At 45.4% G+C, this 15994-nt stretch overlaps 1 protein-coding gene across 1 annotated transcript in view; it reads right to left on the reverse strand.

The window, feature by feature from the left end:
* Positions 1–261: 261 nt before the first annotated feature.
* The window catches only part of GPATCH1 (G-patch domain containing 1), a 40851-nt gene continuing 25118 nt past the window's right edge, over positions 262–15994 (reverse strand). The window contains exons 13-20 of the mRNA XM_039231951.1: positions 15675–15802; positions 14875–15011; positions 14374–14540; positions 10688–10904; positions 9325–9432; positions 6922–7019; positions 5059–5207; positions 262–539 (exon numbers count right to left, since the gene is read on the reverse strand). Of these exons, the coding sequence (XP_039087882.1) occupies positions 509–539; positions 5059–5207; positions 6922–7019; positions 9325–9432; positions 10688–10904; positions 14374–14540; positions 14875–15011; positions 15675–15802 (1035 nt within the window). The 3' untranslated portion in view covers positions 262–508. The remainder of the gene's footprint in view (positions 540–5058; positions 5208–6921; positions 7020–9324; positions 9433–10687; positions 10905–14373; positions 14541–14874; positions 15012–15674; positions 15803–15994) is intronic.

Raw genomic sequence — 15994 nt, forward strand, 5'->3', positions numbered from 1 at the left:
TGGGGGACATCCACCAGGAGAGGCTGAGGCCACCTGCCAGGACCCTGGTGCTGGGCCGCAGGCTGGGCCCCTAGCCACCACCCTAACCAGGAGCAACACACGGAGTGCTGGAGAAGTGACCACCTCCCTCTCACACGAGCCCCTGGGCAAGGCCCACTGTCCTTATCTGAACCCGGCTTTCCTCATTAACAAAACTAAAGAAAACCCTTCACTTCATTTCTTTTTTAAAGTTTCAGGAAATTAAAAAAAAAAATCAAGAAGAAAATAGAAAAGTTCCATTTTAATTAAACTGTACAGTCTGAATTATTTCCTCTGACACTAACTGAGGTTAAAAATAGAAATCAATTTCTGCATCCTTCCAAGGCAGCTTTTGAAATGTCAAGGTTTTAAAAATTATTTTACAGCATGAATTTACATATAAATACAGTTTGTACAATGTATTAACTTAGCAATCAACGAGCTTCCATCATGGAGATCTGGTACTGGGACAGGCCAGGGCCGAATTCAATTACTGCCGCCTCAGTGGAAGACTTTTCAGCCTGGAAAAGGAAATAAAAGAGAGAGGACAGTTAGATAAGAACTGAAACCCAGGCAGCTCCTTGGGGGCCTGGCACACCAGACCGCCCCAACTCTCAATGGTTACATCCGGACTCACAGGATACAGAGCATGAAACCATCGTTTTTTGTTTTTGTTTTCCATTTTAGAGAGAGAGAGAGAGAGCACAAGCAGAAGAGAGGATGGGGGGAGGAGGGGAAAGGAGGTAGAGAGAGAGAGAATCTTAATCAGGTCCCACACTCAGCACGGAAGCTGATGCGGGGCTCCATCCCACAACCCTGGCATCATGACCTGAGCCGAAATCAACCGACAGAACTACCCTGGCAACCCTGGAAGCATCCGTTTAATCTGCATTCTTTTTTAAAATTTATTTATTAAAATTTTTTTTAACATTTATTCATTGTTGAGAGATAAAGAGAGACAGAGTATGAGCAAGGGAGGGGCAGAGAGAGAGGGAGACAAAGAATCTGAAGCAGGCTCCAGGCTCTCGGCTGTCAGCACAGAGCCCCATGCGGGGTTCGAACCCATGGACCATGAGATCATGACCCAAGCCAAAGTCGGATGCTTAAGTGACTGAGCCACGCAGGCACCCCTAATCTGCATTCTTAAACCTGCTTCTCAATTACCCCCAAAACACACAGGGAGACTCACTCTCCCACATCTCATACTAGGACCTGTTTATAAAAGCAAGTTCTAATCCTGCTCACTGAACTCCTGCAGGACCTTTGGGAAGGAGCTGGAAAAACCCATGTTTGCTCCAGGGCCAAGGGCCCCTGAGCTGGCGGTCTAAAATCTCAGCTCCAGGCACACAGGCGTTCATCGACTAGAGCGGGGCCACGCTGGCTCTAGCCCCTTGCTCCACAGCCCCAAAGTGAAAACCCATGTGTCCCCGAAAACAGAAGAGGTGGATACTCTGGTGAGGCCACATAAAGGGGCACCCCAGCCACTGCGGCTGGAACGTGGGGGCTCCCACAAACCAATTCAAGAGTCACACGTGCTTCTGTTAAGTAACGTCCAAGCAGCAGCGTAACCAATGGTGACGGGGGCCAGGAGAAGGGCTGCCTTTGGGAATGGGGGTTGGCATGCCAAGGGGGAGGAGACAGGAGCAGCTGTGGGTGCTGGCGTGTGCCTTGATCAGGCGGGGAGAATGCATGGAGCTGGAAGCTGATGGTCGGTGCGCGTGTGCGTGTGTGTGTGTGTGTGTGTGTATGCGCGCACTAAGGTGATTACTTAACTGTATGATTCTATGTCTGTGAAATTCCAGAATGGGCAAGACAACCTGACAAAGACAGGAAGGGGAGGAATGTCTCCGGGGAAAGGGGGGGGAGGCACCATCACAGAAGAAAAGCATCAGGGCCCTTACCAAGAGTGACACTCCATGCCAGGTGCTCGGGATGCAAATGAGACCCAGTGGTCCCAAGCCTCCAGCTGCCCCTGGCAGAAGACAGGTGCAGACAGGTGCCGCACAGAGTGGAGTGAGGCACAAAGAGAGAGGGCCCTTGGGCTCCCAGGGGAGAACACAGGAGGCTCAGGGGTCAGGCACAGTGGGGACTAAACTGTTAGCAAGCAAGAGAGTGAAGTTAAAGTGCACTCTGCACCTCTGACCCTCCCTTCCTCAGTGAGAGGTGCTCGCGGGAGCGGGAGGAAGCCCTCCGGCCCTCTTCCTGTGCAAGGCTATACATCAGTGCACACCCAGGGAAATCCAGAGACCAGAGGACAGCATTTTAACATTAACAGCACTGCCTGGGTACACCGTTCCGCAGCTTTTGATCTGATGGTAAGTTCTAGATGCCAGTCAGCGCATAGCTTTCTGCCCACGTTCCTGACTGCTGTACAGTGTCCCGCAGCAAGCCTGCTCCCGCCCTCCCGCCTCACCCTCCAGACGGGCGCTGAGGGGCATCCCCACGGGAATGACTCATCAGATGGCCCCAAATGCTCAAGAGTGAGGCTCCGTGGTTCTGGCCATGTGACCTAACCTCCCTGGGCCTGGCTGTCACACCTGGGAGACGAGGGGACCCACACGTCTGCCTCGCTGGAGCGCACGAGGACGAATGAGCCATGCCCGGGGTGTGGGCACCTCCCCGTCAGGCCGGCATGCTGGGGGAGAGGGACATGTGAGCCGGCACAGCCGCCTCAGAAGGCTCGGGATTAAACTGAAATGCTTATCTTGGTAGTTTTGGATCATGAGAATATGCTATCCATTCTGAAGAAGTAAATGGAAATGAACACGGGGATGGCGCTTGTGTTTCCAGACAGCAAGATACACCTACAAGGCCACAGTGATTGACGCAGGGTGGGCGGAACACCAAATGGCTAAGAAACCAGAGGAGAGAACGGAGGGGCAGGCCCGTGTAGGCCCAGGGACCGAGAACAGGACCACACTGCTCTCCTTTAATGAGCCGGGGCAGCGGCAAGGGCTGGCACGGCCAGGGCTCAGCTGTGCCTCTCCTTTCATCCTGGGTGCGCAGCCGGACTTCCCCGTCCCCTGGCCGTGGCGGCCAGGCAGTGGGCAGTGAAGACTGTGACATCCAGGCAGCGCCATCCCCCACCCGGCCCCTCCTATGAGGGCCACTTGCTGAAGCAGAACGAAGTGGGGTCCTGAGTACCTTTCTTGGTTTTCTTTCTTTCTTTCTTTTTTTAATTAATTGGTTAATATTTATTTTAAGTAATCTCTACACCCAACACGGGGCTCAAACTCACAACCCTGAGATGAACAGTCACATGCTCTACCGACTGGGCTGGCCGGATGCCGGCTTGGTTTTCTTTATGCCCCCTGGCACCTCCGGGAGGTGGGGTTCTTCTTCATCGAAGCGAGTTCACTCCCCTAAGAAAGCCAGCTCTCCACGTGGAGAAAGGTAACCCAGATGCCTACCCTCCTCTGTTCACAAAAAAAAAAAAAAATCCAAACAGATTAAATAAAAAGAAAACTCTAAAAGCCTGAGAATAGCTAATATACTTATATAAACTCTTGGGTCAGGGAAGGCCTTTAGGAGACAAAAATGTAAAACGTCTGCACCCCAGGTGCCCCAAAATTAGAGTTTCTGTACAAGAAAGATAGTTTAAAAAGCCATATGATAGGTAACACAGAAAAACAAAAAATCAGAAAAATCATACCTAGAAACAAGTGAAACAAACAATCCAATAGAAAAGAGAACTCTGGGGGCGCCTGGGTGGCTCAGTTGGTTAAGCGTCCGACTTCGGCTCAGGTCATGATCTCGCAGTTCGTGGGTTCGAGCCCCAAGTCGGGCTCCGTGCTGACAGCTCAGAGCCTGGAGCCTATTTCAGATCCTGTGTCTCCCTCTCTCTCTGCCCCTCCCCTGCTGGTGCTGTCTCTCTCTCTCTCTCTCTCTCAGAAATAAATAAAAAACATTAAAAAAAAAAAAAAAAAAGAAAAGAAAAGAGAACTCTGTGTAAAGAACACGAGCAAGCCACTCACTGAAGAGCACGTGGCCGAGGCTGGGACACGGGACAGGCCGCTCAGCCTCATGAATAGTTCAGGACCCGAGATTACAGCAGGATGCCGTTCTCTACCCAAACCCACCTCAGGGCAAACATTTCTGAACTGTTTGTAACTGATGCAACAACAGGGTGCTTTCCTATTTTTTTTTTTAAGTTTATTTGTTTATTTTGAGAGAGACAGAGACAGCGTGAGGGGAGGGGCAGAGACACAGGGAGACAGGGAATCCCAAGCAAGCTCCGCGCTGCCAGCACAGGACTCCAACTCACAAAACCATGAGATCGTGACCCGAGGCGAAACTAAGAGTCCAAGGCTTAACCGACTGGGCCACCCAGGTGCCCCTGGGCTTTCCTACCTTAAACGGACACAGCCGCTTCTGGGGATGATCTGGCAGTTCCCGTTCATTCTAAATGTCCACACTCTGTGGAGCGCCTGGGGGGCTCAGTCAGTTGAGCATCAGATTTCGGCTCGGTCATGATCTCACAGCTAGTGGGTTGGAACCCCCCTGCCGGGCTCTGTACTGACAACTCAGAGCCTGGAGCTGCTTCGGATTCTCTGTCTCCCTCTCCCTCGGCCCCTCCCCTGCTTGCACTCTGTTTCTCTCTCTCTAAGGAAATGGATAAACATTAAAAAAATTATTTTAATAAAAAAATAAATGTTCACATTCTATAGATTTATGTGACACAAAATTATATTATTTATATCAAAAGTGTACAACAAAACATGTGTGCACGCTGTTCCCTGTGTGAGAGACTAAACAGACAAGTTTTGAAAGTTACCCGTGAAGATGACGGCAGGGGCCGCTGGAGAGAGAAGAGGTTTGGGGAACTGGCCAAGGGCCACTTTAAGCTTTATCTGCAAGGTGTGAATCTTCACAACGATCATATATTCACATATCACTTGTGTAAGTGCAAAATGGAATTTTAAAAAGCCTAGTCAATATCCAGATCCGTCATTTCTGACGTTTGCCTCTCAGCAAATACATGGAGATGCCAACAAGCCGTGGAAGGTTTTGGAAACCCTCCCCCCAACCCCCACTGCCTACCTTCTCAGCAGTTCCCGGGGTGACAGGTCCGCCGTCCCTTCTTCACCACTCGGGCTGTCACTGCTGTCCGTGCTCTCAGAACTACTGCTCTTCTCCAGCTTTTTATTCTTTTGCTTGCTTTTGTGTTTGTGCTTCCGGTGTTTCTTTTTCTGGAAAAGCAAAGGGCGGTGGGGAAGGGAGGACGAATGGCTGTTTCCCTCCCTGACTGGGAACAATGACAGGCTAAGGAGGCCTTTGGCTGCTGGAGTCATTCAGAAACAAGGACAAGACACCTCACTGGGAGACGGGGACACACGGCTGCGCGCACATGCACTCAGACCGGATTCTCCAGCGACAGAGCCAGGCAGACGCGGTCCGATGCCGCCTTGACACTTAGCCCCCATCTCATCCAAGATAGATGAGGGAAACAAAGGCAAGAGAAATGCAGCTTGAATTAACCCCCCTTGCAGCTCGCAGCCCACTGAAGGACCACTGACTGAAGCATGCAGAGAGGGTGGCCTTCCTCGAGGAAGTCGGGGCCACCTTGGTGCCTTCATGTTTACGTTTTATTAAAGACTAAACGTAAGCTCACCCTGACGGCAGCTAGCCCCTCAAGGTCCTGAAAGCCTCGCTTCCAAAATTCCTTAGAAACTTACGTAAAACTTTGTCATCAGTCACTCCTCACAACCCCCGTGCGGCTCTTTCGGCCCGCGGATCCCCTCCCCGTGCTGTAATAAAATCACCCTTTTGCACCAAAAGAGTCTCAAGAGTTCTTTCTCAGCCGTTTGCTCGGGAGCTGCACTTCACAATGTCACCGAGGTGACCCCTGCCACCTCGCAGGAACCTGACCGGGCCCTGTGGTTAGGCACGTGTGATAAACTACACATCAGGATGGCAGGCACCGGGGAGGAGCACTGCGAAGAAAACGGTAGAGTGAGAGAAGAGCAGACGCACTGGTGAGAGAGGAACGGATGTGGTGTTCAAGCCTGGCGGCACCCGTCTTTCCCTGTCACACAAGAGAGCGTTCACCATCTTCCCTGCTCAGGAACCCTTTCTCTCAGGACCCCACTCACGGAGCTGTTGCCCTCACTTCCACTACCGCCCTGGCCACGCCGGGCCCGACGCTAACAGTAACCGAATTAAAAGCCTGTGCCATCACTGAAAACACGCAGATGATGGGGCTGGGGTGTCAACGTGAAGGCGCATGCTACTCCTCTGAATTTCCTTGACCTCCAACAGCAGGCTATGGACCCAACCCTCTATTTGTAATGACGACAGAGCAGTTGAGGAAAACCGTGCAAAATAATGTCTTCATTTAATACTGAGTGAATAACCAATGAATACTACTTTATTAAGCTTCAACCATTACTCCCAAGTATTTAAATGTCCTTTTCTCCTACTTTTTCATGTTCACAAATAAAATTTTTTTAATGTGTTATTATTTATTTTTGAGAGAGAGAGGCAGAGCATGAGCAGGGGAGGGGCAGAGAGAGAGAGAGAGGGAGACACAGAATCTGAAGCAGGCTCCAAGCCCCGACATGGGGCTCAAACTCACAAACTGCAAGATCATGACCTGAGCTGAAGTTGGACGCCTAACCGACTGAGCCACCCAGGCGCCCTACACAAATAAAATTTTTTAAAGTACAACTGAATAATTAAAATATTCTGCCTGAGGGAAAAACAAAGTTCCTGGAAATCGAAGGCGTACACAAGTGTCCACGCTCCTGTGTGGAAGGAGGTAGGGAGAGAGGCCTGTGCCCCCACCTTGGCCACCAGATATTCTCCCTGCCTGGCTGCCCGTGTCATGCCTGGGGGCTTGTCTGCACGACAGAAGCAGGGACATCAGAGACTGCACGCTGTCCAGGACGCCCGTACACTACTCACCTTCTCTTTCTTCCGCCGGTGCTCTTTCTTGGTCTTATGTTTTTCTTTGTTTTTTTTATGTTTCTCTTTTTGGGGTGCCTCAAGTTTCTGACGAACATCTGAAACACAAATGTAACACATGAACTATAGGGGAACATAAAGCCCAGATTGTTGAACTAGGAATGTGACGTAGATGGAATGTTTAACATTGAGGCGGAACTCCTGCCCTGCCTCACTGGCAAACAAACAGGTCACCGGTCACCTGGTGGCTCTATGTTTAGAAACTGCCAGAAACCTCAACACAAGCCCTGTGTGAGCCAACCAGTATCTTGCCACAGCCGTATCTGCTAGGTGAGTCAAGATGAAGATAAAGTCGGAAGAGAAAGCACAAGATCTTGTAATGTAACATCCTCAGGCAGCTCAGGAGACAGGCCAGAGCCTGAACCCCAGCTTGGCTGCCAGCTTCTCCCTGACCTTCCACATGATGCTCAACCTCTCCAAGCCTCAGTTTCCCCATCTGTGAATAGCGATGGGAAGAATCCCTGCTCTCTCCGGCACAGAGTGGATCGGATAGAACCGTGCACATAGCCTAGAATCTGGCACGTAAATGTCAGCTCCTCTCACATCATCCTCCCTTTATGAAAGCACATTACCTACTAATTTGTCTTCTAAGTTGAAAAAAAAAGAACTAGAAAATTAGCATCAAAACAACATAATGTACATAATCATGAAAAAGGACCAAGTAAGTGGCATACACTTAAATTCTCCACCTCCAAACTCTGACCAAAATGTTTTCATAGGTCATTAACCTCCAGGTAACCAAACCAGCAAAAAAAAAAAAAAATCACCTTTTTCCACCTAAAGAAAAGTTCCAAGGGATATTTTCCAAACCCAGATAGCAGGTACCTGTAACTGGTCCTATTGTTTGGTCGCATATTTTAAAATCTGACTCCTCCAAATTTTTGTTTTCTAAGTGCTTGTTTTTGAAAAACCATTCCCCCTCAAAAACCTGTAGACAAAATTAAGTAATTAACTATTACAAGGATATGAAGGATGGTCTGGGAAATGGGCATAATAAATAACTTAGCTCTTAAATTCTGATACACTTAGGTTAAGCTGAAGATCTGAACTAAAGCAAATAAGAAATACACTCATTGCAATTTTTCAACACACCACACTATTTATCACCTCTTTGAAGGCTGGCTTCATTAACCAAACCAATATTTATACGTAGGTGCTATAGGAAACTGTGAAGCAGATAACAGAATTATGTCATTTATAGTCCTGGGCCAGGTTATCAGATAACCTGGCCTTCAAGGGGATGATAAGCCAGTCTAAACATTTTAACAAACTGTCAATTAAAGACACGGAACGGAAGTTGTTGACTGATACTGAGGACAGAGGAAGGACTGTGTTTGCTTCTGAATTACTTTTGCTTTATTTGCTATATCAGCTAAAGTAGAAAAAAGTCTCAGAATACCCTTCTCCCTACAATTCCTCACCCATCTCTGTGTCCTAGATTTTTACTTTTTTATTTCTAGAAGGGACAACATTTGGGAGACTCAGGATTCTATAATACATAACTGAAAGTTGAAGCAAAATAAAAAAAAGAGTTTAAAGGTCTTGGAGACTGTAAAGCAACAATTATCGGGGTGGCCTGGGTGGCTCAGTGGGTTAAGTGTCTGACTTCGGCTCGGGTCATGATCTTGCGGTTGAGTTCAAGCCCCGAGTCAGGCCCTGTGTGGACACCTCAGAGCCTGGAGCCTGCTTCAGATTCTGAGGCTCCCTCTCTCTCTGTCCCTCCACCGCTCATGCACTGTCTTCTCTCTGTCTCAAAAATAAGTATTAAACATTTAAAAAAAATTTTTTAAAGCAACAATTATCATTTAGGCACCAGGTGGAAGTAATGAGTTGCCAAATGTCGCTGAGAACAAATAAACCAGGAACAGATGTACGTACAGTGGACCCCGAACAAGTTTGAACCCTGCAGATGCACCACTGTTTTTTCAGCAAAAACAGCGCAGTACCAGAAATGTGTGTTCTCTTCCTTATGATCTTCTTAATGACATTTGCTTTTCTCTAGCTTACTTGATTGTAAGAACACAGGATATAATACATTTAACATATATAATAAGCGTTAATCAACATACTATTATGTTATTATAATAATATACTTATTATCGGTAAGGCTTCCGGGCCACAGGAGGATATCAATTGTTAAGTTTTGGGGGGAGTCCAAAGTAATATGCAGATTTTCAGCTATGCATGGTGTTGGCGCCCCTAACCCCCCAACTGTAGGTATCTGGTTGGCCTTGTGTCGGCCTAGGTGGGTGGAGGTAGTAACACGGTTAGTTAGAGCTGTCACAGCTCAGGGGAGGCGCTACTGCCGATGCAAACAGGTGAGCCAAGGAGCTCTCAACTCACTGGGGCAGAAGACGGGAGGCAGCCGGGGGCCGAACGCTTCTCTTTCATCTATCTGCAGCTTTTGTATCGGGAAAGAAGGTGCGGGCTCCTGGGCTGACGGCTCACGAGCTGAAAAACAGCAAGGTATTAATTTTGTCTATTCATAGTAGTATTAATTAATATTTTACTAATATTAATCTCTTTGAATAATTAATACCTGTTGCCACCAGATAATGTAAGCTTTTCTTCACCACTTTGCTTAACTAGTTCATGCCAGGCTCTGAGGATACAGCAGGTAGCATGTGAACCTGACCTCCAACCTCAGGGACATTTGAGCTGTGAAGTCAGTTCCATGAGGCGCCTGCAACCAAGTGCGCCAGTGGCTAGGCCACAGGGACATGCTCCAGATCACCTTGCTGAGACCTCAAGGGTTGCAACATGTCCTCAAGGAAAGATAGTGTCTGAGAAGAATAAAAACTTACAAACAGGGACCTAAGACTGTCCTAGCTCAGAAAGCTTAATTTCATTCAACATAAATGATCAAAGAGGGGGAAAAGTGAATATAAACAAACTCCCGTGTTCACATTAATAACGTCATTTTTTAAACAGATGACTATGTTTTCAGATAGGGGAAAGAAAAATGCAAAACGTATGGGAAAATATGCCTCAAAGTATTAACAGTGTTTATCTCAGGGAAGTGGGATTCCAAGGATCTTGGGCTTTCTACATTTCTATTCTTGTAAACTTTTGCAGTTCGAGTATATAAAACACTTGTAATTAAAAAAAAATAAGTTGGTTACTTTTTCCCACAGAAATATGAAACAGGCATTTGCAAACTGCCTAAGAATAAGCAGTGTTTTATATCTCTATGTAACTTTTTGGTTCAAGGCCTTCACTAACCTATACCCAAGTCTCCTACCCACTGATGGGGCAGCAGACCCCCCCGACCCAAGACTGAGATGGATAATTCTGTCCAGCCACCCAAGCATCTGAAAAGCCTCCCACCCAAGGGCCAAATGGCCTCCTTTCCCGTCAAAACTCCTGGTGGGTGGAAATACCCTGATACTTCAGAGCCAAAAGTTGCCAATAATCCTAGCACCTCAACATCAACGGGGTCCAAAAAAGTACCATTTTTTTTAAACAAAATTCTACGATTTTTTCATTCTTCTCAACTAAAAGTAGGAAAATCAATATTATCAAACATCACTATCCCAAAAAATGCACCAGAAAGTTCCATCTGAATCCACAATGAAAAACATACGAGGTTATAACGTCACTGCTTGCTAATTCTCCTGGGTTAAAACTGCACACTGAACAAAAAAGCGGTTTCTCTAGACATCCTCATTTTCTTCTTTGGATCCCCAAATCGAACGTAGCGACACACCACACGACACAGATGATGCTTCCACCGCGTCAGTCTCCTGGGAGCCACTGAAGGCAGCCTCCCTGTGACCCGCCTGATCCTCCTCGCTGTCGCCCTGCTCATCCTCGGAGGAGGAGGACTTCTCATCGGACGAGCTGGCAAAGATGGCCTTAAATAGGTCCATGGACGGGCGGCTCCCTTCTCCTTCAGTCTGTGAATCCACACCTTTGCTTGCATTCTGTATTAACAATGAAATAAGAGTCAGGAATGAAGAAGCAGAGGTGAGGGGAGCCAGACATTCTAGAAATATACATCCATCCACAGTCTCATGTTTATGCTCAGGCACATGGGTCTCCACACCACACACGGCCTAACTAAACAATGACCACTCACATGGCATTTATTCATGTGATGTTTCTGACTCAACAACTGCGGAACAAGCCAACTGGTAGACAGACTCTCACGGAGCCAGGTCATTAATCAGAATGCAAAGGACTCACAAAAATGCAGCAGGAACTAGCACAGTGCCACTGTCCTGTTTTCAAGATTCTAGCAAGCCTTCAGAGGTCCAAGATTAGAGATTAATGAAGGCGGAGGCCTGAACCCAATAGGTCAATTGTCTGCTAAAACAAAACTTCACCATTTTCCCTTGAATTTAAACAAGACCTAAGGTCTTATTACATAATGTCCAAACTGTCAAAATGTCCAGGATGCAATCCAAAATCACTTGGTAAACAACCAACCAGGAACACCTCAACTGGCAAAAAACAATCGATAGACACTAACCCCAAAATGACAAAAATGCTGGAATTATGTGGCAGACTTTAAAGCAGCTATTATAACCAAGCTCCGAGAATAAGGTCAAACAGATAGAAAGATATAAAGGTCTCAGCAAAGAAAGAAAAGGTATAAAGGAGAACCAAATAAGGATTTTAGAAATGAAAAATACAATCACCAAAATAAGAAATTCACTAGACGGGCTCACAGCAGAACGCACATGACAGAAGAGTCAATGAACTTGATGACAGATCAATAGAAATTATCTGATTTGAACAGAGAGAGAAAAAAGACTGAAAAGAGGCCTGTGGGCCAATATCAAAAAATCTAACACTTATGCCATCAGAGTCACAGGAGGGGAGTGAGAGTGAGGAGCAGAGAAAATATTTGAAAAAATAATGGCTAAAATGCCCCAGATCTGGTGAAAGACAAGATTTCAGGGAGCTCAGCAAAACCCCAAACAAAAGACTCTCTAAGAAATCCACACTCAGATACATCATAATCAAACAGCAAAACCACGGGCAAAGTACAAATCTTGAGCAGCCAGAGGAAAAAACCACGTCATCCTAAGGAGAGGAACAAGTTGAATAACTACATTTCTCATCAGCAAGCAGGAAAGCCAGAGGGAAGTGGTACAAAACGTTTGTAAAGAGTCAAAAGAAGGAAAGTCCTGTTGACCCAGAATTCTATATCTGACAGAAACACCCTTCAGAAACGCAGACAAAACAGACATTCGCAGATGAAGGAAAATGAAGAGAACTGCCCTCTTGAGTTGGAATTGCCCTAAAAGAAATGCTAAATAAGGAAAGTCCCTGACAGAGGAAATGATAGGAGGGCGGGCTGACACTTCGGGGAAGGAAGAAAGTGCGACAGCAATGGTAAATATCCAAGTAAATAAAACGGACCATCATCCCATCATTTCTTTAAACACGTCCAACAAGTGAAAGCAAAAATTAAAACACTGTCTTCATGAAGTTTTCAGCGCGTGTGCACATAATACATAAGGCAACATCATAAAGCCGGAGAGTGAAGGGACTTAAAGACTGATTGAGATTCTATATTCCACCTGAGGTGGTAAAATATCAATGCTAATTAAACTGTGAGAAAGTAAGCATGTATATTATAGAGCAATCATTTAAAAAATAGAATTAATGGGGTGCCTGGGTGGCTCAGTTGGTTAAGTGTCCAACTTCGGCCCAGGTCACGATCTCATGGTTTGTGAGTTCAAGCCCTGTGTCAGGCTCTGTGCTGACAGTGAGGAGCCTGCTTGGACTTCGCTCTCTCTCTCTCTGCCCCTCCCCCACTCACAGTCTCTAAACAAACAAACAAACAAACTTAAAAAGGGGGGGCAGCTGGGTGGCTCAGTCAGTTGAGCATCCAACTCTTGACTTCAGTTCATGTCATGATCCCATGGTTGTGGGGTGGAGCCCCTTGTCGGGCTCTGTGCTGAGCCTGGAACTTGTTTAAGGTTCTCTCTCTCTGTCTCTCTCTATGCCCCTCTCCCTGCTTGCCCTCTCTCTCTAAAATAAAAAAATAGAATTTTATGAATATTTATTTAATAATTTATTTAGTAGTTTTTAAAAAGATTTAATAACATATTAAATAATAAAAAGATAATACAATACTGATGAATCTCAAAGGTATGAGTTTCAAAAGGTTATATATGTATATTGTCTGATTCCATTTATGTAATATTTTGAAAAGAACAAAACTACAGAGACAGAGAAGAGATCAGTGGTTGACAGGTTTCCGGGGGGGGTGTAACCAGAAAGGGACAGCAGGAGGGGATTTTGGGGTGATGGTATCATTCTGCATCCTAATTGTAGTGTGGCTTCACAAATCTGTGTCTGTATGAAAACGCACTGAACTGCACATTTTAATGCATGTTCATTTAAAAACTAATTTTAAATGACACTATCAGAAATAAAACCAACTTTTTGATAATTCCAGAGAAAGAGAAAAAAAGGCAACACAGAACAGTCAAATTCTCTGAAGATCTGTAATGCTGCTATTTCCTCCTTATAGATTCCTTCATGTTCTAAGAAAGTAAGTTCCTTTACAGTTTCTGTAAAGTACGTTTCTATTCAGCAAGATGTCCATACTTGATTCATTTAAAAAAAAATTTTTTTATGTCTTTATTTTGAGAGACAGAGAGTGAGTGGGAGAGGGGCAGAGAGAGAGGGAGACACAGAATCTGAAGCAGGCTCCAGGCTCTGAGCTGTCAGCACAGAGCCTGATGCGGGGCTCAAACCCACAAACCGTGAGATCGTGACCTGAGCTAAAGTCGAATGCTTAACCGACTGAGCCACCCAGGTGCTTTTGATTTCTTTTTTTTAACAAGGAAACTCTTAGGGCTGAGCCGAAAGGAAACTCAGATACTTTCTTTCTAGAGAAATAAATAAACATAAAAATTTTTAAAGAAGAAATAAAAGCAACTTTGTATCAAATTCAACTTTTAACTATTAGGCCAGCAAATTTTTACAAACCCTATGGATGTTTTCTTTATATTCCCCACAAAAAGAAACACACTGAATTTTATTTCAATGGCTGATGCTAAGTGAAAGCCATTCCTGGCAAAGAAGTTTATACCTTTTCTCATATGATCAAAGATATGATTCAAGCTATTGCAATGTAGAGCAGGTGCTGGTAACTACAGCCTATGAGCCAAATCCAACCCACTGTCTGCTTTGTAAATAAAGTTTTATTGAAACATAGATGAATCCAATTTTTTTCCATATTGCCTGTAATTTCTTTCACATTCGACAGCAGAGTTGAGTGGTTGCAATAGAGACTGTATGGCCCACCAAGCCTAAAATAGTTAATATCTGGCCCTTCGCAGAGAGCTTGCAGACCCCTCCTATCAAGTGATGACGAAGCACCACCACAGAGAAAGGTCAACCTGGCAAAGAGAACCTGGAAGCCCCAGATACCTTATTGGAGAGCGACTCCGTCACATGCTCTTCCTCTTTGATCACTAATGGGCCGGACTCTTGTTTAGGTGGACCAACTTTTGATCTGGCCAAACTTAAAAATTCACTAATGGAATCTTCTTTCTTTTCTTGTTTAGATGTATCCCACCTGGATGGTTTTCTTGATTCTGAAAGGTAGGAAATAGACATAATATCAGAATTTAGCAAGTAAGAGGCCAGCTCCCCATTACGGCTCTTTCATTCATTCCAGGGTGTCAGCACACCCACTGTGGACCAGGCATGGTGCCACGTGCTGAGAATGTGGCAGGTGCTGAGGCAGAGCCACAACCCCGACCACTACACGTCTGGACTCTTACATGAGCTAATGTGTTCATATGAGTGATGCCCAAAATGGACGGAGAGCTCACACCATGTACACCCTGAACACTTTACTTCTGCTTCCCCCATGGGATCGGGGTTGAGACCATGGTCAGCACAGGGCCCCGAGGAAGCCCCACTCACTGTCGGGACCGTGGTGCTGTGGCACTTTTTCACTTGCTGCTTGAGCAGTAGGCGAGGAAGTGGTCTCTGGGAGTGTCAGAAAGTTGAACACTGAGTATTTGTCACGTTTCACTCTTGGTAAGCCAACCACAGTGGAACTGTGGGGTGAAAAGAAAATGGATCCATGTAATTTTAAATAACAACTGTGAGGACAACATCTAACTCTTGTGAAGTTTTCCATCTTGTGATTTTCACAGCTAGCTGTTCTATTTATTCAGAGGTCCCGAAGGTGATTATGTTTCTCAAAGCGGTTTAAGAATTTAGAATGGCTGATGTTAGGCCCCTGAGGTTTTCCTTATTATATTAAGAGCTAGAGTTTAACTTTGAAAATGTATTCCCATTAAGGAAAAGTTCCACTGCTAAAAATGTACTTAAATTTTCTGACAAAACCTCAGATTCAACTATATGGGCTTTTTTGTAGTTCATAATCAAATCAGAAAGCATCAAACTAACATTTTAAATGTAAACTGTATGTGATTATTAAAAAGGCGGCAAACTAGACAAGCATTAAGTTTTTGCGACTTGACATACCTGAGTTTCATACCTTCGATAGAGAATAAAGTTTGCTTTCTGGATGTTAGCTTATTTATTTGGTTATTTTTAGTAAGAAATTAATGGAAGTTAAGTCTGCAAAATTTGCAACTCTAAGCATTTACAATTAAATTCATCCAGAAAAAGGGAATTGATAAGAGTAGGTTGGGGGGAGTCAGCTTTAGTGTGGGAGAATGAGTACTGATGTGAGGAAGATTTATCCAACTTACTCTGGATAAGGGTCAGGGACATTAAACCTCTTACAGAGAAGTTTGTCAGGATGCCACTCAAATGTGTCTCTGGTGAGTTTCCCGAACATCTTCATCTTCACAGCCGACTGCTTGTCATTGACATCATTCTGGGAAAAGACATTTATTCCATTCCATCAAGTGCTCACACCACCGACCTGACTGCTCTTTCACTGAAAAGTTTTCAAGCAACCTTCCAAGTTTCCATGACGGCACTTACGCTGCACCATTTATGCTAAACTATATTGGAAGTTAAAGGCATAAAATCCTTTCTTATTCTCTAATGCCGTGTATATTTTGAT

This window comes from Hyaena hyaena, unplaced genomic scaffold (assembly GCF_003009895.1).
Source record: "Hyaena hyaena isolate Hyena2069 unplaced genomic scaffold, ASM300989v1 scaffold_61, whole genome shotgun sequence".
Classification (NCBI taxonomy): Eukaryota; Metazoa; Chordata; class Mammalia; order Carnivora; family Hyaenidae; genus Hyaena; species Hyaena hyaena.